Source organism: Vidua macroura, chromosome 5 (genome assembly GCF_024509145.1).
Source record: "Vidua macroura isolate BioBank_ID:100142 chromosome 5, ASM2450914v1, whole genome shotgun sequence".
Classification (NCBI taxonomy): domain Eukaryota; kingdom Metazoa; phylum Chordata; class Aves; order Passeriformes; family Viduidae; genus Vidua; species Vidua macroura.
Genome location: NC_071575.1, coordinates 24666262 through 24690148, shown reverse-complemented (window position 1 = coordinate 24690148; position 23887 = coordinate 24666262). Strand labels below are relative to the sequence as shown.

The window sequence follows — 23887 nt, the reverse complement described above, 5'->3', positions numbered from 1 at the left end:
GTCTAGCAAAGTTTTTTGTTCATGCTAATTGAATTATTGAACAATGTGTGATTCATACCCTCCTTTGCAGCACTGACATGTTGTTGGCTCAATTTCTCACCTCTCCCAAAGGATGAGCAGCAGGCTAACCTACAAAATTCAGTGGGTTTAGCTTTTCATTCCTTGAGTACAGGAGTTGTCTAAACTTGTGTTGGGCAATAGAGTTGTTTATTTAACTTATTTTGCCACTAATTTATTTGTTTATAATTACCTTAAAATTCCAACTAAATTATATTCAAGAAGAATTCATCTCATTTGTCATTAAGTGTCTATAATGCAATTTTTCCAGGCAATGGCACAGAAACTTAATGTAAATGCATAGCCAGCTCTTATCTAAATGTCTTGGTCTGTAAAGCTGGATAAGAAATCTCCCAAGAATATGCTATTTTGTGAACTTTCTGGTACTTCCTGCTTTTAATTTGCCCAAAAATACTGCATAAAAAGTGTAATACAGCACTTTTTAGTCTCAGCTGGAGTTAGGAAATGCAGGATATGAAATTTGAAAAACAGAGAATGGAGGAAAATGATCCAAATTTTCCAAAGCCTCTTAAAAAAGTTTTAATTCAACTAACTTGTTCAGCTGTAAATATAAATGACTGAACTTCCAAGGAGAGGATTTATAAAAAAGTAATTGAGGGATAACATCCAGATTTATAGTGTGTATGATTTGAAAATGTATTTTTTACCAGCACCCATGCTGGATGATAAATGTCAGACTGAGGAGTCAGTACTGTACAGTATGTGACTGCTGGCAGTTTATACCCTATGCATGTGTACATATATACACTGTCATTTAAAAGCCCTGTCCTGTAGATCCACCCTCCAGTGAAGGAAAAGAGATTAAAGAGTGTGTAAGGGTTACCAAAATGAAGTTTGGTTGAACATTAGTGTTTTGAAGATGTCAGCTTTCCAGCTGCTGAGGCTAACTTGGAGTGGAAAAGCTGTGTGTACAGAAAACAGATCAGAGCTCTGTCTTCATCACTGGTAAAAAATACCTGACTTGTGATTAGGGTACCCAGGAAAGTAAAGGCAAGAACATGGATTTGAAAGCATTGAAACTGATCTGCTCCATATGTTGCAGGGAATCAGAGCCTCGGGTCAACTGCAAAACAAAACTGCACAAGCTGAGAAAAACTGGCAAGTGCTACTGAAGCTTACAATGTTCATGTGCATCTTGTGTGCTTATATACTGTTACAGGTCCCAGGACACCACATTCAGGTTAGAATCAGCCCAGAACTCAAATAGCTATACAACTGAGAGACAAGTTAAACAGAAATAAAAAGCTGATCCAAAAAAATTTCTAGACATGGTGTTACCTGATCCTCCACAAGGGGAAATAGTTGTTTTTAATAAGGTGGTCCAATGAACAGCTGAAAAGATCAGTGTGGATTAACATTTGCTTGATTTCCCATGGAGTCTTCTAAATCCATGCTTGCAAAGGGTATTCTAGTAAAGTTTTCTCTATGAAACTGATATTGCCTCAATGATTTTTCTCTATGCTGAATTTAAGCAATTTCCCCTCCAATCTCAATAATCTCAGTGTGCCAGAATTTGTACAATTCTTGCAAACAGTTCAGAGAATTATCAACCCTTCAGAGTTAAATAGAGTGAGAAATACAAATGCTAGGTATTATGTAGGTTTCTTTAAAAAAAAAAAAGAAAATGGAAATTAAATGATAAATGTTTTGCAGTTCTCTGAAAATGGTTTGTCAAGTTTCAGTTTTCCACGTACTGTGCTGAGGCAACAGGAGAGGATTAATTATTTTGTTCTGTACAAAAGAGCACGGAGAACATGCTAAAAACATTAGCTGCTCTCTTATTTATTTATTTACTTACTTAAATATCCATATTGCTTCTTTCCAGTGTAAAATGAAGAGCCTTGAACTTGGCAAGATCATTCCTGGGTAAACAGTTTTAAGTAGTCCTTAAAAACAGAGCATGAAAAGCAAACATCCTGGTTTCTGAATTAACTACAGAACAAAAGAATTTCTGTTCTTTGCCCTCTTGGGTCTTAAGCAATTCTAAACCAAAAAAGTCTCACTTAAGAGTGCACCTGCACATAGTTGGTGCATATTGCCCTTGTCTGTATGGGTCCTGAGTATAGTGGATATATTCTGCACAGGCAGGAGCTGTGTGAAGTTTGCTCTGACAGAAAAACCCACGTCTGTTTCACCTCCACTACACACCAAAAGGATAACAGTACCTCAGGCCAATCCTTCCTCCCAGAGCCACAAAGATTTTTAGCTACAAGTGAATTAAACCTCCCCTTAAGGCTGCTGTCTCTATTCGGACAATGGATACAAGATAAACAGAGCACTGTTACCTTGAAACATCTGCTTATTTTAGAGTTTAGGCACACACCAGTCCACTAGCACGTATAACGAACTTTATATTCATTTTAGGTAAATTTTGGTGTCAGGTGGAATGCAAAAGTTCTCAAGGATAAAGGATTATGAGAAATATAATATGGTCTTAGGTTTCAAAAGCTAACTGTAATTTCACTTATTGATGTCTTACTTCTGAATTGGTTTTATGTGTCCCACTTAAATAGGAACAAATAAACAAATATTTTAAAATCTAACTACAGCTAGTAAGGAGGGCTACAATGCTGTAAGGAGCTGTTACACTACTGAAACATCCTGACATCCCTTCACTTGCACAAGCATGCAAAAAAGATACTTAAGACAGGAGTTATCTCTGTCTTCTCTTCTTTTACTTCCATTCTGGGTATTGTATGGGAAGGACAGAACAAATATGTTTCTAGAAAGCAGAATGCCTTTGATTTTCCTGTAAAGACTGGAAGTAAAAGGCTATAAGCAGGAAAAAAACCTCACTATGCTGTTTGACAGGCCTGAAGTAAATCCCACTGTCATCTTTAGAGAAATAAAACTGCTTCACATTATCATTCTGATTTTACCATTAGCTTCTTCATTGGTAGTGGTAACTAGTTTATCCAAAAATGTCCAGGAACAACATTTTATGACAGTACACTACTGCATTTCTTTTCTTATAAGATAGTCACAGTTGGGAAAGTTAATTATAGAGAGGTGTTCTTTCTGTAGGTACTCTGCACAATTTCAGATATTTGAGCCATGTTAACTGAGTTAGATTGTCAGATTGAGATGCTGGGACACAAAATCTCTTTAAAAACTTCTGAAAAAAATTCATTTCACACCAAATACCATGTTTAAAAAGCACATTTTATTTTAATAGAAATCACCAAGAACCAGATGTATGATAACTAATTTTTTCAAAACCTCTTGTGCTTGCAAGCTAAAAACCAAACACAAGTGATTTAAATCTTGCTTGCTTCTTTCTTCTGCTGTCCAAGTGAAAACCATCACAAAGAGTAAATTTCTTCATTTTACTAGAAAAAAGGCATTATGCTGTCAAGTTTCATATTGAAGGCAAATGCTTATTTCACATTTCAGTAACCCAGAAGAAAATTTTATGGTCTCCTCCAACTGCACATAATGGAAGAGTTCTGTGCCATGTCAAACCAGATCCTACAGCTGCAGTTCCAGTAAGAATGGGCTGTAAAAAACAGAGAGAGAGAGAAAAATATCAATACAACTTCCCTTATAAATTATTTCTAAACTGCAGATACCAAGTTGCATAGACAAATAAACACCACAGATTAAATAATCCTTAACAAATATAGTTAAAATACAACAGAAATTCTACTGAAAAATGTGAGCCTCTGCTACATAGTTCCAGTAGCTGCTTCCTACATTTAAGTAACATACAGCAAAATATTCCATTATAACAAAAAGTTTCAACTCTTTATATTAGATAAACACTATTATTATAAAGGCATGATATCAAACTTATAAACCTTTTTAAATGAAATTACTTCTGTTATTTCAGTGTATTCATAACTAATATGTTTGCAGGTAATATTTTTGCTGTAAGCATTACAAATACATACTGACTCCCACAAAACCAAAATATTTCCTATGCTTTGCATTTTCATTAATGATTTAAAATATAATTAGTTAAAACCAGAAAAATATACCACTAGGTGTTTTTAGCCTCTTAAGAACTAGAAATATTGCCAGATTTATTAGATATCAAGTTAAAGGTGTTTTTCTTCCCCTTAGAACTGATATAGCAAACCAAGCTAAAACATATAGATCAAACAGCTTCTAAAATAGCAGTTTAAGTATGCATCAATTTTTTTTTTTCCTTAGCATGAATGTCACAAACCAAAATAAAATGAAATGGCTAAACCAAGCAGCAGTTCTGAATGGTTTGGGATCGTTTTTAAATGTAGCTTTTAAGTAACATGAGTCTGATCTGAGGAGAACAGATGCAACTCCAGTCAAAAATTTACCTGGGGATGTCCTAAATGATGAACCAGCAACTGAGTAGTTGTCTTTCCTGGATATCCAGTGGTTGCAAACAGATTTTCATTCACTCGGGACCACCTATGAATAAAATGAATCCACCTATGAATAAAATGAATGTTCTTTCCAAATACCCCTGTCATCCCAGCAGAAGTGCACACAAAGTGGAGTTCTCTCCCTTGGGACTAACTGTGAAGATGTCACATATTCTACTAAAAGCAGAGAAACAGATTTAGTGAATTAGCTTCCAAATGATTCCCTACCCACAGCCCCATAGGCACAGTGTTGTAAAACAAAAAAAAAAGTATCACATGAATGCTACACATAAATACTAAATGTGGGTCATTCACAAATTTCACAAAGTTTATAGAGCCAGTCCCCCTAAAAATGACTTAAGTGAGGCACAACCAGGTTACTAAACTCACAACTGTTTGCATAGACATAGATTTAAATAGATAAAACACACAAAATCAAGACAACATTTATACCTGAATAATCTGGCTCGGTCAACATGGACAGGTCTCTTATCCTGTGGATAACTAAAATAGACATTCATGGTAAAAAAACTGTTCTGCAAATAGCTCATACTATAAAGTACCAAAAGTACAGTGAAGGGGACACATTGTCTTCTCTCTGTGAAGCAGCTGAGGGAAAACCAGAGCATTCCTGCAGCTTTAATCTCAATTTGGAGTAGGAAAACTGAAGTAGTTGTCCAGTTTATTATGGATCAATACTTATCTACTTATGACTTGGAATGAAATTTTAACAAATACATACATTGGGAGGCAAACAGTAGTGAGATACTATCTCAAATGGACAGAAAGACAGACAATGTTACATTTTTAACATAAAATATTGATAAAGATGAAACAAAGAATACCAGGGAATGGCCTGTATCAATATCATAATTCCTGATAATTGTTCATTTATTTAGCTTATGCATTGGGCCTACAAAGATGAGTAAGGGGCTGGAGCATCTCTCTTGTGAGTAAAGGCTGGAGGAGCTGCGCCTGTTCAGCCTCGAGACGAGATGATTGAGAGGGGACCTCATCAATGTCCATCAGTATCTGGAGGGGGGTGTCAAGGGGATGGAGCCAGGCTCTGCTCTGTGCTGCAAGCAATAGGATGAGAGGCAATGGGCACAAACTGATGCACAGGAATTTCTTCAACATGAGGAAGTACTTCTTTACTCTGCAAGTGACCAGACACTGGAACAGGTTGCCCAGAGAGGGTGTGGAGTCTCCCCCACTGAAGGCATTCACAATCCTGTGCCTTGTGCTCTAGGATAACCCTGCTTGAACAGGGAGGTCAGACCAGCTGACACACTGTGGTCCCTTCCAACCTGACCCATTTGTGATTCTGTGACTGCCATGCTCTATTAGCCAAGTACCAGCATTTCCTCATGAAGAGAATAAAGACACCTATGCCATGGGCATAAAAATACCTGGAGCGAGTGATATCCCAGATCAGCCAATCACTTCCAGCAACTGCTCCAATTTTGAAAGTATTTTTCAAACACCAGTCTGCTGACATCAGTGGTGTTTGTTCACACTCCAGGGAGAGAATGGCCTGCTGTGTAATCAGGTCATAGAATCGTATTGTCCCATTCTTCTCTGCCACCATCAGCTGTTAAAAGAAATTCATAGAATGTGGTAAACTTAGAATGTAATGGAAATTAATTTTTTTCCACTCTATAGAAAACCTAGAATACATTCAAGCTAATATTAATAATACTAAATGAAGTATAGTTTTTCACCTCATACCAAAAAACCTTCTCCTGGGCACTCTGTAACCAATAAGTAAAAAACACTTTAATCGATACTACTGTTACACTGTTATACATAATGATTACATTATTTTATTTCTATATGTCTATAGGTACCTATGTGTATAATTTTGGTGGTTAGAAACCCAGTTCACAGCCACCAAAGCACTGTGCTTTCATACAGCAAAAAGTTATTATTTTAACATTCAGCAGCTTCTGTTCTGAGCACAAAGAACCCATAGTGCTGTAAAAAAGAAAGGGCTGTCAAGCACTGGAATAGGACTGCCCAGGGAAGTGGTGGAGTCACCATCCCTGGAGGTGTTCAAGAAATGACTATTTATGGCACTTAGTGCTATGGTTTATTTCATATGACGGTGTTCAATCAAAGGTTGGACTCAAGGATTTTTCAACCTAAAATGGATTCTACCATTCTAAGCAAAGTATTGGTGTGGCTGTGGCTGTAGAATCTGTAGATTCTGATTTTATATAAGATCTCTTACTTCATCTTATAACAGTTTGCAACAGAATTTATCTAAAATTTTTCCGTTACAGCAGTTGTTTTTACAACAAGCAGTTGTTTTTTAAGTATTGTAGAAAGAGCTTCCTGATTAAATTATAGACTCATAGAAGGATTGACTTGGAAAGGAACTTAAAAATCCTCTAGTTCCAACCCTCTACCATGGGCGGGGACACTCTCCACTAAGCCAGATTTCTCAGGGCTCCATCCAACCTGGTCTTGTACACTTCAAGGAGTGAGCCTTCACAATTTCTTTGGGCAACCCATTCCAATACCCAGATGATGAAATGAGATTTTTCTTCATGAGCAGAAATGGTTTTCAGATAGTCATGAGCAATAATTAAGAAGGGCAAAGAAGCATAAAAAAAAATACTCCAGTAATACCAGTTTGTTTGGGAAAACTGTTACCAAAACATGCTTTCCCGCAAACTAAAGGTCATGGTGCAGTAAGCATTTTGACCTGCAATAAGCTTTTCACCAAGAACTAAATCTATCAAGTTTTATGAGCTTTTGGAATGGGCTTTTCTTAAAAAAAAAAACAAAAAAACCAACCAAAAAAACCCCTGTGCCTGTCTCTGTCTCTGATAATGGTTAAAGAAAAGTCATGCTAATAATATCTAAGACTGGCAGTCTATTGATTTGATTTTTCAGAACATATTTCATACACTTCAAGCAAGAACAACAACAAAAATATCCCTTGTTAACTTCAAACAGATACTTTTCAAAGCTTGGCATGTTCTATAAAGAGTCTGTATTAGTGGTGAGCTGTTTTACCATGACTGACAAAACGAGCTCTTCTTGGTAACTGTCAGTTAATAAGCAATCAGCAGAATAGTTATCAACAACTGATGTACCTAATTAAGAAGGAATATTTCTGATGGGAGGAGTAAGGGACTGAGGGTAAAATGACAAGAATGGTAATGAAAATTCATTTACAGTCCCTTCACATTAGCAGATCCAACCAATATCCAGTTACAGTGTAAACTAGGTCCTCAAACTTTAATGTTACTACAGCATCAAAGATTCACACTTCAGGTGTGTCTCCCCTCCTGTTATTTTAAAGGTGGTGAGGGAGAAAACCACAACCTTAAAAACCTCCTCAGGATGCCAGCAAACACTCATTCCAGCAGAACGTAAAACAAAATGGGCCTTCTCATTTCCTTCCAAATCCCAGACCCTGGGGAGAAAAGAAAGAAAGAAAAAAAAGTAAAGTACTAAACTATTGCCATTTGACTGCAAATGCATTAACTTTCAGTGCCTCAATACGTTCACAGAGGAAGTGACCAAATGAAATAGTGTTCATGCTGTATCATTTGAAGAAGTCAGTGAAAGTGGCCAGTGCTATGGATATAATGCATTTTAACATTGACCAGCTAGGCAGAGCCTCTATTTAACTCTTCAAATAGTTTGACATTTTAGTTATCTAGACATGAAATCTCAGTGAGATGTTCCCATTTCTTCATAAGTCAACACTACAGCCTTTGTACTATACCATAAATAGCAGTGAGGCAGTACAAAGCAGGAAAGTCATTGTTGGTCCAGTTGATACAAGGAACCTAAAATGAGGTAGCAAACAACTTAAATCATCCACGTTGCCATGTAAAGGGCAAGACCCTTTATTAAAGTATTTTGGCTGCTTAATATAAGAGTTTCCAGTATTTCCTGGTAAGACAAGATTGAGTAATGGGAATATAAGAAACCAGAAATGAAGCTAAGGCAAACAGAAGGATCTATGGCAGAGGTAACACTAACCAAGAAAGGGTCTTGGAGAGCTTTCAACAGGTAAGTTGCATATGCCAGTTTTACCTTTTCCTTTAGAAACACCTACAGTACATATCTGGCAGCTATAAAAAATTAAATAATCAACAGTATTTGGTCAATATGGATGTACAGGAAAGCATATGCTGAAACAGCAAAACTAGGTTAGGTGATGGGTGAGTTTTGCTTGGATGTGTTCAATATGAGTGGTAATGAGCCATGGAGCTACTTTGTTTCTTAAAAGCAACAAAATCAAAACTGAGACTATTTTACCTCACAGCCACTGCTCAACTCCCTCTTTTCCTACAAAATTGATAGTTCAGTTGTAGGACAAAGACATCACAGTTGTGAACATCAGTCTGAACCATAAGGCTATATATTCTTTATATACATTTAGACACTGAAACATACACATATATCCTTCCTCTCTGACATGCAAAACTTGAGAAACAGCCAATTTTTAAAGTAGTGTTCTGCCCAGTCTTTTGAGCTAGATGAGTGGCTACGTAGTATTACTGTTTATTCTAGAGGATTTTTGCTGACTTCCTCCAGACTTTCTCAGTTTATATCTCACGAGGGTGCTTAGAGCCTTATATTTAAGAGATTTAAAAAAACTCTTAACTAATACATCATAAGTCTAGACAAAATATATGGGAATAAAGTAAATATATTTAATGAACAATGTTGTTTTCTTATGCCAAACCACAATAGATCAAATATTTGTTCTCCCCGTAGAAAACACAGGGTCTCTAATCTTGAAGAATCAGTGTGCTTACTAAAAAAAGTCAAAATAAAAACCTGACAAGTGTTTAAAAATGAAATATCTACTTGATTAGGTAATTTAGAAACATACAATACTTTCTTCTATTGCCAAAAGTTTTGCCTTGTAGATTTGTCCAAGTCAAATCAACACTTCCCATGTGTATTTACTGTGCAGGGAGAAAATTATGATACAACAGAAGATGGTGAATCATTTTGGCAAAAGGAATATGCCATTATGTTTCCTTCTCTGAAGTGAGTGATGTTATTAGGTGTTGAGACAGAAGTTTATGCCTTTACCTCCGTAACTTTGTTATTTATAAAGTTACCAGATTTGTATTTTTTACTTTGTAAGGATGGCAGGACAGTATGGGGATGAGAAGGGATAAAAGCATCTTTTATATTTCCTTTATTGATACACCAAAGATAATATAATTTAGTTTTGGGGAAAAAAAACCCAAAACCCCCAAAACACAAACCAGGCAATGCATATCAAGATAGATCCTGGTCTGAATGCATCATGTCTATACAATTACATATGTGTTCAATTAACTCTTTTCAATATTTCTTTGTGAAAAACCCAAGTAAAACATGTGCAAACCCCAAAAATTTAGCCAAACTGATTTTCAATTCCTAAATTACTCAGTAATCATAACCAAATCAGCTACAGATGCTGCCTCCCCATTTTGTCCACATTCCTATCACGTAAGTCAATCCAAAAGGACTGAGGATTTTGTCTCCCATTCAAAGCTCTTGAAACCTTACTAATACTACCATGGTTTTATACCAAAGTAAAATAACTGTCTATTTTTCACCAAATATCCTTATCTTTTGTAACCCTGCAATGTGTAACTCTCTTACTTCTTCTCTTCCAACCAACCATCATGGCATAGACTTGTCACTGAGCTTGTGGGATTTTTTTCTGATATTTAAAAAAAAATCCACAAAAATTATTGGAGAAAAGTTTGAATAAACAAAGTTGAAAGAAGTGCCCAAGTTTGATTAATGTATAGTCTCAAAAATAACATGTAATTTCAGTAAAATAATTAATTTTTAACTAAGGACTGAGAAATTATTTACTGCAATACTCAGAAAACTTAAACCAACTCAAATACAGATAGTTGCAAATGCTGTTAAAGAAAATTCTTGAGATACTAGTACCTTTCTCTTGTCACTCAAATCCTGTAACTAACAAACAAATGAAAACTGCAGTTATCTCACAGCTTGAAGATAATTCAAATTCCATTGTATCAACTATATTATAGCTCATATGCATGAATATGGATGCATATGTGCAGCAATTTCATCATACAGTGGACTTCTATTACAGCTGGCAAAGTACCTCATTAGAACTCTGAAAACTTGTGGCAATGGAGATGATCCTTATTTTATCTTCTAATTTTCTGAATTATGAATAATTCTAACTAGCAGAATCAACTAACTGGATAAAAATCATCATTTGCAATAGTAAAAGAACTAAACCAGATTGCAATCTTCAGGCATTTCTCAAATCCCCAGAAGATGGGAATAAAAATGGGAATTCTTCCAACAAAAGATGTCTAACAATTTTAGCGAATGGGTGGGGGCTAGAAGAAACCTTGACATCTGATTCCCAACAAAGCATGATCAACTATACTTGATTCATTACCCAAAGATTACTCCTGTCCAATATGGTTTTGTTGGGGTTTTTTTTAATATTGAACTTTAATACATTTCTTTATATCTCCATCAGACATATTCCATGTGCGAGGAAAATCCTATCACTCTTGAAAAGCCTAGAGGACTATGGAGAAGGACAAAATTCCTGTTCCTGAGATCACACAAAGGTGAAGTTGTTCCTCACTGAGCACAAGGATTGAGGAGATCTCAGAAAAGGAACATGAAAGTGCAGATATTAGGAAATACTGCAGAGAATACAACCAACACTGGCTTTCTCTAAGGTCTTCTGCCAACTCCAGATCTGGAGGGTACTAGGCAGGACATGAAAGGCTGAAGTGGAACTGTAGAAATTCCTCTGTCTGGTTAGAAAAAGAGAAAGATGTAATATTTAAGTTTTTATGAAGTCTTTTCACAGAGGAAATGTACAAATATTCCTTCAGAAAGCTGACCCATGTTCGCTGTTTTCTTTTGGTGATCAAAGGAAATGTCACTATTCCTAAAGAATTAGCAATTAGAATATTTCAGATTTTGGCATTAAAAACCATGTTATCTCTAGCTTCTTATAATATCTACTTGGATATGCAATCAATAGATTGATCCATTTCTCACAGCTAACTGTGGGCTGCAATTATACCCTGCAGTGTTGGTAGAGGCAGGAGACACAGTGCAGTATCTACCACTTCACTAATACATATTTCAGGCCATGCACACTCAGAACTAAGTCCAAGAAATACATTTTGTCTACTACTATTGAAATACCTTTAAAGTTATCTAATGCAAAACTAGAAACCACACAGTATTTTTGAAACAAATGTGACACTTCAGTTCTGTCCTTTCAACCAGAGTAAAAAATGGTTAAGAGCTATTGGCTTATTGTTCCCAATGTGGATATAACACTAAATGCTTCTGTATGACTGCTACTGAGAAACTCAACTACCAATTCTGCTGATGTCTTTCTAAAATATAAAACTTCCAAAAAATCTAATGCAATGATTTCTATTTGAAAACAATTTATAGGCTAGACTACATTCTAGGGCTGTGTTACTCTTAACATGAACCATAATGTGTCACAAAGGAAATTTCTGCATCATCCTCGTATTTTGAAGACTTCCTAACTAAAAGTTTATTAAGATAAGACTGAAATAATGTTCCAAACATTTGATCCAGAAAGCTTTTGGTTGTTTTTTTTTTAAGCGGACATGAGACTAGCTAATTCTTGCACTGTCCAACACCAGTTGGTAATACTTGCATCGTGGTTGTACAATGTAGCAGAATTGTGTAAGACTACATTTGGGGGACATACAGGGATGCATACAAGTGTGCAAATTCAAAGACTGGACTCTGAAAACAATTCAAGACTTCTTTATCTTCATAAATTATAATGCAGAACTAGCTTGATAAAATGTAACCAGCATACCTCAGAAAGAAGAAGTATTTTGGTATGACAACTTGTATAAATTTTGACAGAAATCCATACTTGACTGCACCAGGAATGATAAGATGCAAATAGAATATGCTTTTGGAGGCAGAAATAAGTGATAATGACCACTTTTCACATAGCCAAAAACTGAAATATTTATTGTATCATCAAGGTAAGATTCAAGTGCAATGTGGGCTGGCAATACATGAAAGAAAACAAGAACAACAACAATGCAAAAAAAAAAAAAAACAACAAAAAACCAAAAAAAACCAACCACCTCCAAAAAAAAAACACAAAACCCCAGGAGTTACCATTAGCTTTCCTTCATATTGTCTAGAGAAAAATCTACACAAAATACCTAGGGCACGAGAGTACCATGTAAAAAATATGCTACAGATAAACCCCCTTAAAACCAGATGAAACACTACAAAGCATTCTAAAACTATAATTTAGCTTTCAGTGACATCAAACCTTGCTCCCTAATCCCTGGTTAGAGAACAAAGCTATTCTTCTCATGGTCTGGCATTTATTCTACAGGCAACAGAAAAGGCTGAACTTCAGAATGACTGATGAATTCACAAAGTCCTCTATGAAGTGATGTGAGCCATGGCCTAAGGAGATGAACAGAACTCAGAAAGGAATCAAAAAGCAAGTATAGTCACAGATAACATGGAATATAATTCAACTATACATTCTTTTGCACTCAAAAAGAGAGGAAGAGGATGTAGTTTAAGAAATAGTTAAAAGAAAAAGAGAGAGTGAGGGAGAGAAAGGGATGGATTACTGTTTTTTAGCTTTTCAAAATACAAGCCATTCCAGCACTTGATGACCAGAAGAAATTGCCATGCTAATATTTTTAAGGGTCTGACACTGTCAGGAACATTTCAGTTCCACCTGAGGAGGGAGTATGAGGTGATTATCAACTAGATTGAATTAACCTTTTAACAGTCAAGGGGTTCATTTTTAGCATGGATATGAGATTAGTGGGTTTTGACAGGATAGTGTTTTGCATTAAGTAATTCCAGAAACATCAGATAGTGTCTATAACCATCAACAGCGGAGGGTGCCAGTTGAACTTGTGATGCTTTCCAAACATTTCCCACAATTTTTTTGCCTTCATTAAGTATCAGAAGAAAATCATTTGTACATTTGAATCTGTGTAGACTCCTAGACTGTGTTTCTGAATCATAAGGAAAAAGCCAGTAGTAATTTTTTTTTTTTTTTAACAGTGGTGCTCAGGGAGTTGCACACACAGAGATCTCATTAACAAAGTGGGATGCACACATTCCAACACTTGCTGCAAATGTTCAAAGAAGTATACACTGCCTTACCATTTCAAAGAATTAAATGAAATATTCCTTAAAGCTACCATAACACAGATGACCATTGCAATTATTTTTAGTGCAGTTCTACTTCCCAGCTGCAAAAAAGTTTTGAGTTGTGAGATCAAGGCCAATAAAGACCATGTGCAAGAAACAAGAATTCCTGAGTGACACAGCAGCAACTTTAAGGTAAGAACTTTGGATATAACCAGTATCCAACTTACACTGTCTGTCCTCCAAACAAAATGACTGAACTCCACTCTGAGATGTCACAGTTGCAGGAGCTTGTGGCAAGACTATTTAGTGGGTGGAAACTGAAAATCTCACTTCCCTAGCGGTTTCTGATGAAGTTAAACCTAAACTTTCTCTTGAGTGAAAACCAGGGAAGACCTAACCATGCTTGTATATAGTCAGTACATACTGAAAAATTGTTTTAAAACTTTATGAAGTCTTAAAAGTGGAACTCAAGGCTTGTACTAATTGTTCTAGAACTTTATTCCACAGGCATTAGCAGATTTTGTATCCTAAGAACAATTTCAGGATAGAAATTCAGTACAGACAGAAGAATTATTCCTCTTCTTACATTACTACTGAAGCAAATTACAGAGTAAGTAAAGAACGATTTTGGTAAGTCCCAAGGAATGCATTTTCCACTCGTTTTGAAAGTGTAACCTTTAAATTCAATAGAAAAACTCTTCATGCCCCACATGCATGAATGGAAAAAATAAGAACTCAAGTAGCCAAAAAAAATCCTACTTATTTCCCATGGCTTTTAACCAAAGACTTTATGGTTTATGGCATAAAATGTCTTTCATAGGTAGTAAGCTGAAATCTTGTTAGTATATATTAATCACATACATTTTATTTCCCTTTAAATTACTATGAATTAGACAACTGGTTTTCTTTCATCCCAGGAAAACTGAGCATTTCATAAAAGAAACAGGAAAAGGCCACAGAGTCAAACAGTTTTTTACTGAATAAGCCAAATATAAGTTTAGATTTGACAAAGAAATTAAGGATAGAAAATAAATCAGAAGAAGATACAGGTAAGTCATACGTTTCTACTATTCATTCCTAATGATTTTGTTGGAAATACTGACTAGACATCTATGGAAAAACTGCCTGCTCATCAGAGTAAAGAAAGTCAATGATGCTGCTTTCCCAGCTCTCTTGCTGCCCTACTGCAATGACCTGATAAAACCTGCATAGCCCTCCTGATCTCTCCAACTGCAATGCAGGGGTAAGAGGAGCAGCTTAATAGGTTCATGCACACTACTACAAGATGGGTGACCTTTTGACAAGGACAAACTCCTGCATCAAAAACCTTTACCCAGCATGGTTCAAAGCATTCAACCATGCTTCCTTTCTACTTCCAGTTATAGATATTCAAACACCTGGGTTTGAAGCAGCTGTAATCATGGTATTTTGAGCTGCCAGTACCACTGTATTAGGATGGTGCTGTCTTCAGGCTATGTCATCCCACCCCTTGGTAAGGCTAATACACTTGGGTAGATGGGTAAGTTCACATATGTATACTGACTAAACTTGACCCACCTGATGACAGAATACATAGAGAAGGTCTGTATAATTCAGCACTGAGCTGTACATGTCTGCTCTCTCCTATTCTCATTTTATTCCTATCCCAGAAGGGGGAAAATAGTGTATGCAAATCCAAGACAAAAGTTTTCTTCATTTTGAATCTAGCCGATTCAAAATGTTGCTTTGAAAAAAGACAACCCACAAGTCACAACAAAAAGCCAGTCCAAAACCTAAGTTAACAAGAATAGTCCATTTCTTATCTTGTTAGTGGACTACTCTTGTTAGAGGGCGATGAAGGCACACTAAAAATAAATATATAAATGCTTATTTATTTAAGTGGATATATAAAACATGGGACAGAAAGAAAAAGTCCAATGCTAGTTTTTCAATAGTGTTTTGAACAAAATGCATACCTGCAGGTGTGATCATCACTTACACTTGCAATTTCTTGACCTTCGTTGGGAGCAAAGACCAGATCATTTACGTAATCTGAGTGGCCATCAAATGTCTGCCAACCAGAGAAGAGAAATACTTTTACCTTAGAGCTGACTGTTCCACCAATATATTTAACAGACCTGGTAATGGAATGATATATGTTAAGATAAAACTATAATTTTAATAGAAGGTAAAAAAAGTTTTTATCATTAACTGGATTTCTTTAAAGTATCTAATTCATGTGTTGATTCATACTGCAGGTGAAAAGACCTCCCCCCACTAGTCCTTGTAGTTAGCTCAGAGGTCAGTTTGATGCTTTTGCTTGACAGAGATCTGTGAATCACACTAGAGCTTTTTATCATTGTTTCAACCACTGAATTTTGAAGGTAGAAGATAGTAAATCTCCAAAAGGAACAGGAGAATGACCAGGCAATGAATGCATGATCTACCTACATTAAAGAACTCTGATTACTGTTAAGTAACTCTTATCTCTGCATCTTTCATTAAATACACCTATGGTGTTTTTGAAAGAAATCTCATAATATTTTAAGTCAGGCAAATTTCCATGTGTAGATGTATCTGTTTCTGTTCCACCCTCTTCTATTCAGTCTCACTGATTAAGTCTCAAGGCACAGCTGCTTTTGTTTTGCCCAGCAAGGTATCGTAAAAATGAGACAGAAATATCCTCTCAATAACAGCATGAGACTGAGAGATTGCAGAGGAAAATAGGGTGGAATGAAAAAAAGTTCCACAGTTTTCTCAAAGAAAAACACACCACCTTTAAGTGTAGCTATTCTGAGGAACAAATGCAGAACTGATAAACAAAAAAAAAGAAAATCTCAAGCAGGCACAATAACTCTCTAAAAGTTTTAAGAATTCCCCATCAATTCAATGCAGAAACATTTTCAGCAGCCAACTTATTTTTTTCCATTATTTTATTAAAGCCTAATGGATTATACTAGAACTAATAGGCCCTAAGATGATGCTAAACTATTTAGACAGGATGCCAAGTCTTTTGACAATTTTCAGCATTCTGAATTCAAATATCCTGCCTCATTTTACTTCTACAGTTCTGATGAAATATGCTTTTTATTAAGCAAAATTTGAAACAGGACAAGGAAGCCATAATTCATTTCCAAATGAAAACCTCAAAAGAAGAAAAAGGTTTCATGAAGATCCATCAGTCATATTTTACCTTTTGTTTTTTTGTTCTGGGATTGATCCAACCCATGAATTTTGGATTAGTCGTGTTGACAAAGTAATGGAAAACTCAAGTGTGCTTCAAGTTCCTTGTTGATAATTACATCAAGACAGTTTTTCCACGGGGAAAACAGAGTAAGATTACTCTGTCTATCCCTCCAGACGCAACACATACTAATTGTTTACTATAAAAGACAAAATGTTCAGAGATTACATTCTGAACGTAGTCACATACTTCCTTCAGCTTTGTTTCCATGTTCTGGACCTCTCCTGAAGATCCCATGTGTCAAGTGTGCACCGTATAATGGATCAAAATTTTCCACATGCTCATCATGAGTCCAACCTCAGGTTTATGAAATAGGTTTTCTGAGGTATCAGTTAACTGTTAATAAGAAGCCACTGTATCAAACTTTATTGAAAGCCAGATCAGCATAGCTCACCCAGAATTTGTGAACATCTGGGATTTTGCATGTACCTTAAATCAGAGTTAGCTGTTACTTTTCTTGAGAAGAAATCTAGAGTGCATGATTGTCCAGATATAAGAAATTAATTGATTGCTAGAAAGGGTTTTCCACACTTTATATCAAAAAACCCCAGAAGACAGTCTCAAAGACAACTTTTACTGACATAAACACACTAGTCCACATTCTTTTTGTTAATGATTTCCTCACTAATAGGTAAAAATATGTATTCTTAGCTGTTTTCTGATTATTTTTAACATTAACAAGCCTGAACCAGTAACAGTATGTATTTTTACCTTTTCCTCAGCCAGAGTACATCCTTAATAAAGTTCTTGGACAGCTAATTTCAGTGGTGGAGCTGGCATAAACAAAGCTAATAGCTTTACTCTTAAATTTAAGCCAACACTTCTCATTTGTATTATGTATGCACCAAACAATCACAGAATCATTAAGGCTGGAAAAGACCTCTGAGATCACTGAGTCCAAACACGAATTTAACACTACCAGGTCCGTCTCTAAGCACCACATCTATAAGGGGAACACAGCGATCACACTGCTTCCCTGGGCAGCCTGTTCCAATGCTAGACCACCCTTTTACAGAAGAATGTTTTCCTAATATCCAATCTGAACCTCCTCTGGCACGACTTGGGGGCATTTCCTCTTGTCCTATCACTTGTTGGCTGGGAGACTGACCCCCACCTGGCTACAGCCTCCTTTCAGGTGATTGTAGAGAGCAGTAAGGTCCCTCCCAAGCCTTCTTTTCTCCAGGCTGAACAACCCCACTTCCCTCAGCTAGACTTTCCCTCATAGGACTTTTGCTCCAGACCCCTCACCAGCTCTGCTGCCTTCTCTGGACAGGCTCGAGCACCTCAATGTCTTTCTTGTCCTGAGTGGCACAAAACTGAAGAGAGGATTGAAGGTGCCAGGTACAGAGGGACAAACACATCCTTCCTCCTGCTGACCACACTATTTCTTGTGGCCTTATTAATCCAAAACAAATTTAAAAATAAGAACTCAGATGTTTAATTTAGCTCACTAGAGTCTGTAGTACCAAATTTATCCCATTTTTAATTATTTCAACTTATTTTCAATCCATTTGCTAAATATTAAAGAAACTTTACATTCTGTTAAGTTAAAAGACTTAATTCACAGCTTAACATTAAAGTTTGTTCTCTGAAATTCACAAAACTGTAGATATTACACAAATAGATGACTTTAATATGGAATGACAGACATCAATTCACAGGCAAAGAGCATAAAGAACTTTTAGAACTATTCTGTCAGAAATCCCACCAAGCTGACTAACTATGCCAGTTATGCCACTGCTCAGTGACAAAATCATGTATGACCAACACTAAAAGAAGGAAATGAAAAGTATGTGCATGTATGAAGCAACACAAAAAGCATTTTCTTTCAAGACATTTAGTAGCATCCATCTTTACTTCTTATGCCCCTGCCTTTATTCATTCTATTATCAGTATGTCCACATAGCTGACATCCACAATTCACTTAATTTCTGTATGACAAATCTCATTGTCTTACTAATATAAATTAACACACCAAAAGTAAAAGTTTATTTTTTTCTCCTTTATACCTAATAAGCCACTCTCATCAAAAGAGGCATTATCATATTCTAAAGCAGTAAAAGCTAAGGAATACTCTCTCCCAATTTTTTTTATTAATTAGCTTTGCTTATTGTTAGCTAAGACCTCACCAAAAAAACTTTACACTGGATAGCACAAACATCTAATTAACAGTAGTACCTGGATTGGAACACTGTTTCAAAGGAAGAATTTTGAAGGAAATCAGAAGATCATGTAGGTGATAATTACAGTTATTCCCACTTTAAAGACAGAAAGGTATTTACAATACAATTATTATCCCTAGAGATGATGGACCTAGGATCTGTCACAAGTGGAGCAGAAAGACAATTAAAAATTAGACTTCACTAAAAACTAAATAATCTTTTAAAAATCACATTAGCTGCCCTTACCTTAAATTCATTCTTGTCCTGCAGGTCTGAAGTAAACAGCCTTAACTTCCTATCAGAAGCTGCAGTACAAAACCTACACTCAACAGACAATAAAAAAAGGCCCTTCAGTCAATCAACATTGCAATAGTCGCCTTTTAATAAGTTTTCCTTCATCTTAAAAATGCAAAGTGAGATGCAAAGAAAAAAACAGATTTGGAAAAAAAAAACCCAAAAGCATCTATCTTAACTTTTCTGCTTTGGCCACAAGCAGAGTTATAACTGGAGTTTATCTGTAAAATAGTGTGCATCAAGTGCCAAGAATACTTATTCAGATATTTTTACAAAGTTAACTTTGGATCAATTACCAATTACCTGAAATATCTCTCATAAATGCTGCTGAAACTTTTCTTGGAAGAAGTTAAGTGGTAGGGCACAAAAAACAGCCCTCATTATCAGTGTTTTAAAATACTGAAATATAAAGTCCATAAACCAATTTCTATTCAACATATTTTAACCCAAAAGACTGTATGAAAATGGAGTAGTAAGCAACTGGGAATTTTGAAGAATCAAACAAACTACTGAGTACATTTTAATTCAAAAGTTCACATTTAATAGCTAACTATCTTTCTAGATTTGCTAGATTTACACCTCAAAAGCTCTCACAAATAGTGTCTAACCTACATTGAAACACAGCACATATTATGCAAATCAGTCCAAATAGCTTTATAAAGGGGGCCATTCAAATGATCTCACATTTACTAAAGCTCTTAAAAGAAATGGCTCCTCACAGATGTACAAAGAAAGAAACTATGGCTGAGGTCCATAAAAATAATGAAAAAAATTATTTACAGCTTGTTCAGTGGGGAGAGGATCAAGGGGCACAAGAAGGAGGACAAAAACAAGCACATGAACAAAAAAGAAGACTATAAGAATAAATACTCTACTGAAGATTTCAGCGACTTCATCAGTGATTTCTAAGGAGTAAGATTTCACTCATAAGCTTTGAACAGTCCAATATTAAGGACTTAGGGAAAACAGGTAAGAGACAAGGATTCGCTGTAGTTGTTTATTGTTAAGTACCTTATCTGGGGAGGTATAGCATCAAGTCTAGTTTCAGGACTCCATGCTATGGCATCAACTCTGATTCCATGATGAAATGTTCTTAGTGTCTTATATTGCATGCCTTCCACTTCTGCATCCTCCTCCTATAGAAATATTGCAGTTAGCTGATTCAGAACAAGGTCTTGGTGACTTCTAACAAATCAGATTGCTAGGAAATGAAAGGGCTTTCAAAATTACACATATGGGGATCTTTTCAGATCTTAACACCTTCAAAGTGAAAATCTGGAACATACAGAAAGCATTAATTTGAAATATTTAAGTACTTAGAAATACATTAAATGATTGTAGTCTCAAGCCAGAGGCCAATGAAGAGCAGAAAAATCAGAACTGAGCTATGAAGATGCTGAGCTCATTCTCTGTATGAGTATCTTCACAGATACAACTAAGGCCACTTAAAACAGCATGGCAATTTAGCATACATTGCAGTAAGAAGAAGCAATGGGAACAAAAGCAAGCATGTAATTTGATCTGTCTTCTCCCTGAACTGTTTTTACACCATGGAAAAATGCTGTCACTTCCAGAGCATCGCTCTTGAAACAGCAGGAGATAAAAAGGTGCCCTCTGTCATCTAATCCTAATTACAAGCTTGCTTATTCTTACCACTGATAAGAACACCAGATAACAGGAAAAATAAAACACGAGTTGGGATTATGGACTCCATCAATAAGTTGGCCTCTAAAAAGCTTTTAAAAGTTTTCAGAACATCCAATGGAGCACCTCAAAGGATATTCCTACACAATTTTCTTTATGTCACAAATCTACTTGAAGATAAAGAACCTTTCTGTATGCCCTCCACATAATGTAGAGGCCAAGCAGAATCCAGCTGCGGATGCATGAAATTACCCACAGTTTTTCAATGCTTCTCAACAGGAAGGAAGAATAACATTTTCCTCTCCTACTCTGACATGCTCATTGATTCCACATGTGGAAGGGAGGATATGAACATTATAGAAAAAACACTTTGTGTCAGTGGTTATCAAAATTTGAATTACTTCCTTTCCAAGGCCTACACCTACAGAAACAGGGTAGAGAGCTACACAAATGCCAATATGTTTTTGTGGTTAGCACTAGGTGCTCTTCAGAAAATTTCTAACAGTAAGACCATGGGGGTAACAATAATAATAATAAAAATATCAGCTATGCTATTAATCATAATAGACAAATTACAAAAATAATATTGCATAATGAAGAAGCAAGATGAAGGAAAAAAGCTTAGAAATTCCAAGCAATTGTCTTCAATTGATTGTCAAGCATCTTGGCAAAAAAACTCATCTAATGAAAAACATTTTATCCAGTACAAAAATATACAATACTCAGTATTTTCCATTTAAAAATTTTTCACAATATAACTGTAAATAACTTAAAGGTAAGAAATTTTACTGTTTCCAACAGTCTGTAAGGGAGATAAGTAAAAACAATTGTGAAAAAAAAAAAAAATAGGTAAGTATTTCTACAGTTCATCCCTAAAAAGAAATACCTATATAATTAGCACAGATAGATCAGTGTGTATTTTACAGATATATATACATTTCTATTTTCCTGAAAAACAAATATCCCAGACTTGTTAGTGTAATAAACAAGTAAAATTCTCCCTTGTTTACCACACTGAGAGGAGGAAACAGGAAAGTGACCAAAGTCTTCCTGCAGTAGAGGTGCTGGCAAAGTCAGTTTCAGGGGCATCGAACAAAACCAACAGTAAGACAGACTAACCTGAAATCTGCAACTCCCAACAACCACATAATTGTTGCCACCATAAGCAATGAGGGAACTTGAATCTCCACTGTCAAATGGATTGAATTTTACCACGTGCACATAATCCTCGCAATCCACAGTGTAAGAAGTGTTTCTAGTAGAATCTTGCTTCATTTTCAGTGAACTAAGTCAAGGTATCACGGAAACAATGTCTTCTCCGGGACAAAAATCCACATTCCTACACAAAAATTTAAAAAAGCATAGATGACTCATTGCATGAATAAAAAATGTAAAGTATTTGTGGCAGAGCAAATAAAAATTTCCTATAACATGTTAAAGAACACAAAAGCTGCGCTTAAGCTAATTAGATGTAGCCTGTTTGTTTCAACAATCAAAATATTTACTAAACTAACATACATTCAAAACTGTCTCTTACAGACTTCAGCAATAACTGCAGATCTTGTGCTACCCTTGGCAACCCAACACCAATACAAAAAAACAAGTAACTGCACACACTCCAGAAGAGTCAGACACAGCATTTTAACATTTTCTATCAAATGAGAAGAAACAACACATCGCTACCTTCAAATTCTCTTTACTTGTCTACCTCTTTACAGACTGTGTGTCTAACTAAAAACTGAGTTAACCAAGGTTGCAAAACTGTAAATGAAAACAGTCATGCATTCAACCAATTTTCATGAAAATCAGGTTTCTGTGCTAGAACACAAGAGGCCAAGATACACAATTGATTTCAGAATCAATTCCTTTTAGTCCCTGTACAGATTTGACATTAGTCTATGACTTTTTGGGAAATCAGACCTTTAACTACACACCACGTGGAAAACCAGCTTGAAATCTCAGACCTTTGACAGATTTTGGTGTGGAAACGACCTGAAGGTCTCAGCATCGAAGCCTGAATGCTTTGCTTGGGAGCCAGCCAAGTCTGACAGAGGCATCACTCAAACACAGAGAGGTTCTCCACATTTGTGTGTTTGTGTATTAATTCATACAACAGTCCACTATATTACCATAAATACATTAGCCATATAACTTGCATAGCGTTGCTCCTAAAGCCAAATGCAAGTTTTAATCCTACCAAAAGTTCTCTTCCTTCAAGGCTTCCCATGAACACAAGCCATTATAGAATCTTAGAATGTTAAGGGGTTAGAATGGACCTTTAAGATCATGTAGTCCTAAACCCTGCTGCCATGGGCAGGGATACCTTCCACTAGACAAGGCTGTTAATGCCTCATCCAACACGTGAACACTGCTAGGACTGGGACATCCACATCCTCCCCGGGCAACCTGTTCCAGTGGCTAACCATTCTCACCGTAAAGAATGGCTTCCTCAGATGTAACTAAAGTTTCCCCTCTTTCAGTTTGCACCCATTGCTTCTCGCCCTATCACTACAGCTCCCGACAAAGTCCCTCTCCAGCTTTCCTGTAGTGTCACTTGAGATGCTGGAAGGTGCTATGAGATCTCCACTCAAGCTCCTCTTCTCCAGGCTGAACAACCCCAACTTTCTCAGCCTGAATTATGGGCCGCCAGACCAGCTTGAAAACACCAAGAGTATTATTACCTTCATTTCTTTAGAAAGCACGATTAGGGCAACCGGACAGCGTGGGTGCGCGTTACCTCCCCCCATCCATGCGCATCCTTTGCCCTCCTACTCCCTCCTTTTTCCTTCAGGGCCCAGCTGCTGCTCCCCAGCCAGGCGGGGTGGCCCAGCCCCGCTTCACACGCACCTCCGCGTCCCCGTCCCCGGCTCCGGCTCCCGCACGGCCCCGCCGTTCCCCAGCAGCGCCGGCCCCGGGCGGCGGCAGCGGCGCAGCTGCTTCCGGGTTAGCGGTCCCGCGCCCATTGGGCCGCGCGGCGGATT

General features: G+C 36.6%; 1 protein-coding gene across 3 annotated transcripts; it reads right to left on the bottom strand.

Moving 5' to 3' along the window:
- Window positions 1-3221: 3221 nt before the first annotated feature.
- NUP37 (nucleoporin 37) lies at window positions 3222-23853 on the bottom strand. 3 transcript variants are annotated; one of them, XM_053977703.1, is made up of 10 exons: window positions 23754-23853; window positions 22026-22245; window positions 20274-20398; window positions 19215-19287; window positions 15539-15633; window positions 7755-7845; window positions 5831-6012; window positions 4875-4925; window positions 4374-4467; window positions 3222-3574 (listed from the first exon to the last, which is right to left on the bottom strand). In XM_053977703.1, the coding sequence occupies exons 2-10, from the start codon at window positions 22179-22181 to the stop codon at window positions 3461-3463; spliced, it is 981 nt and encodes a 326-aa protein (XP_053833678.1). In that variant the 5' UTR covers window positions 22182-22245; window positions 23754-23853; the 3' UTR covers window positions 3222-3460. The 3 variants fall into 3 exon arrangements, with proteins under 3 accessions (XP_053833678.1, XP_053833680.1, XP_053833679.1); XM_053977705.1 differs by having other exon boundaries at window positions 23748-23768; XM_053977704.1 differs by lacking the exon at window positions 23754-23853 and adding an exon at window positions 23588-23682.
- Between the last annotated feature and the right edge of the window lie 34 nt (window positions 23854-23887).

Coding starts and splice junctions, on each gene's coding strand:
- NUP37 (XM_053977703.1), bottom strand. CDS start 22,181: ATGAAGCAAGATTCTACTAGAAACACTTCTTACACTGTGGATTGCGAG. Junction 20,399..22,025: donor TTGGGAGTTGCAGATTTCAG/GTTAGTCTGTCT, acceptor ATATTTCTATAG/GAGGAGGATGCAGAAGTGGA. Junction 3,575..4,373: donor ATCATTTAGGACATCCCCAG/GTAAATTTTTGA, acceptor TGTTTTTTACAG/CCCATTCTTACTGGAACTGC.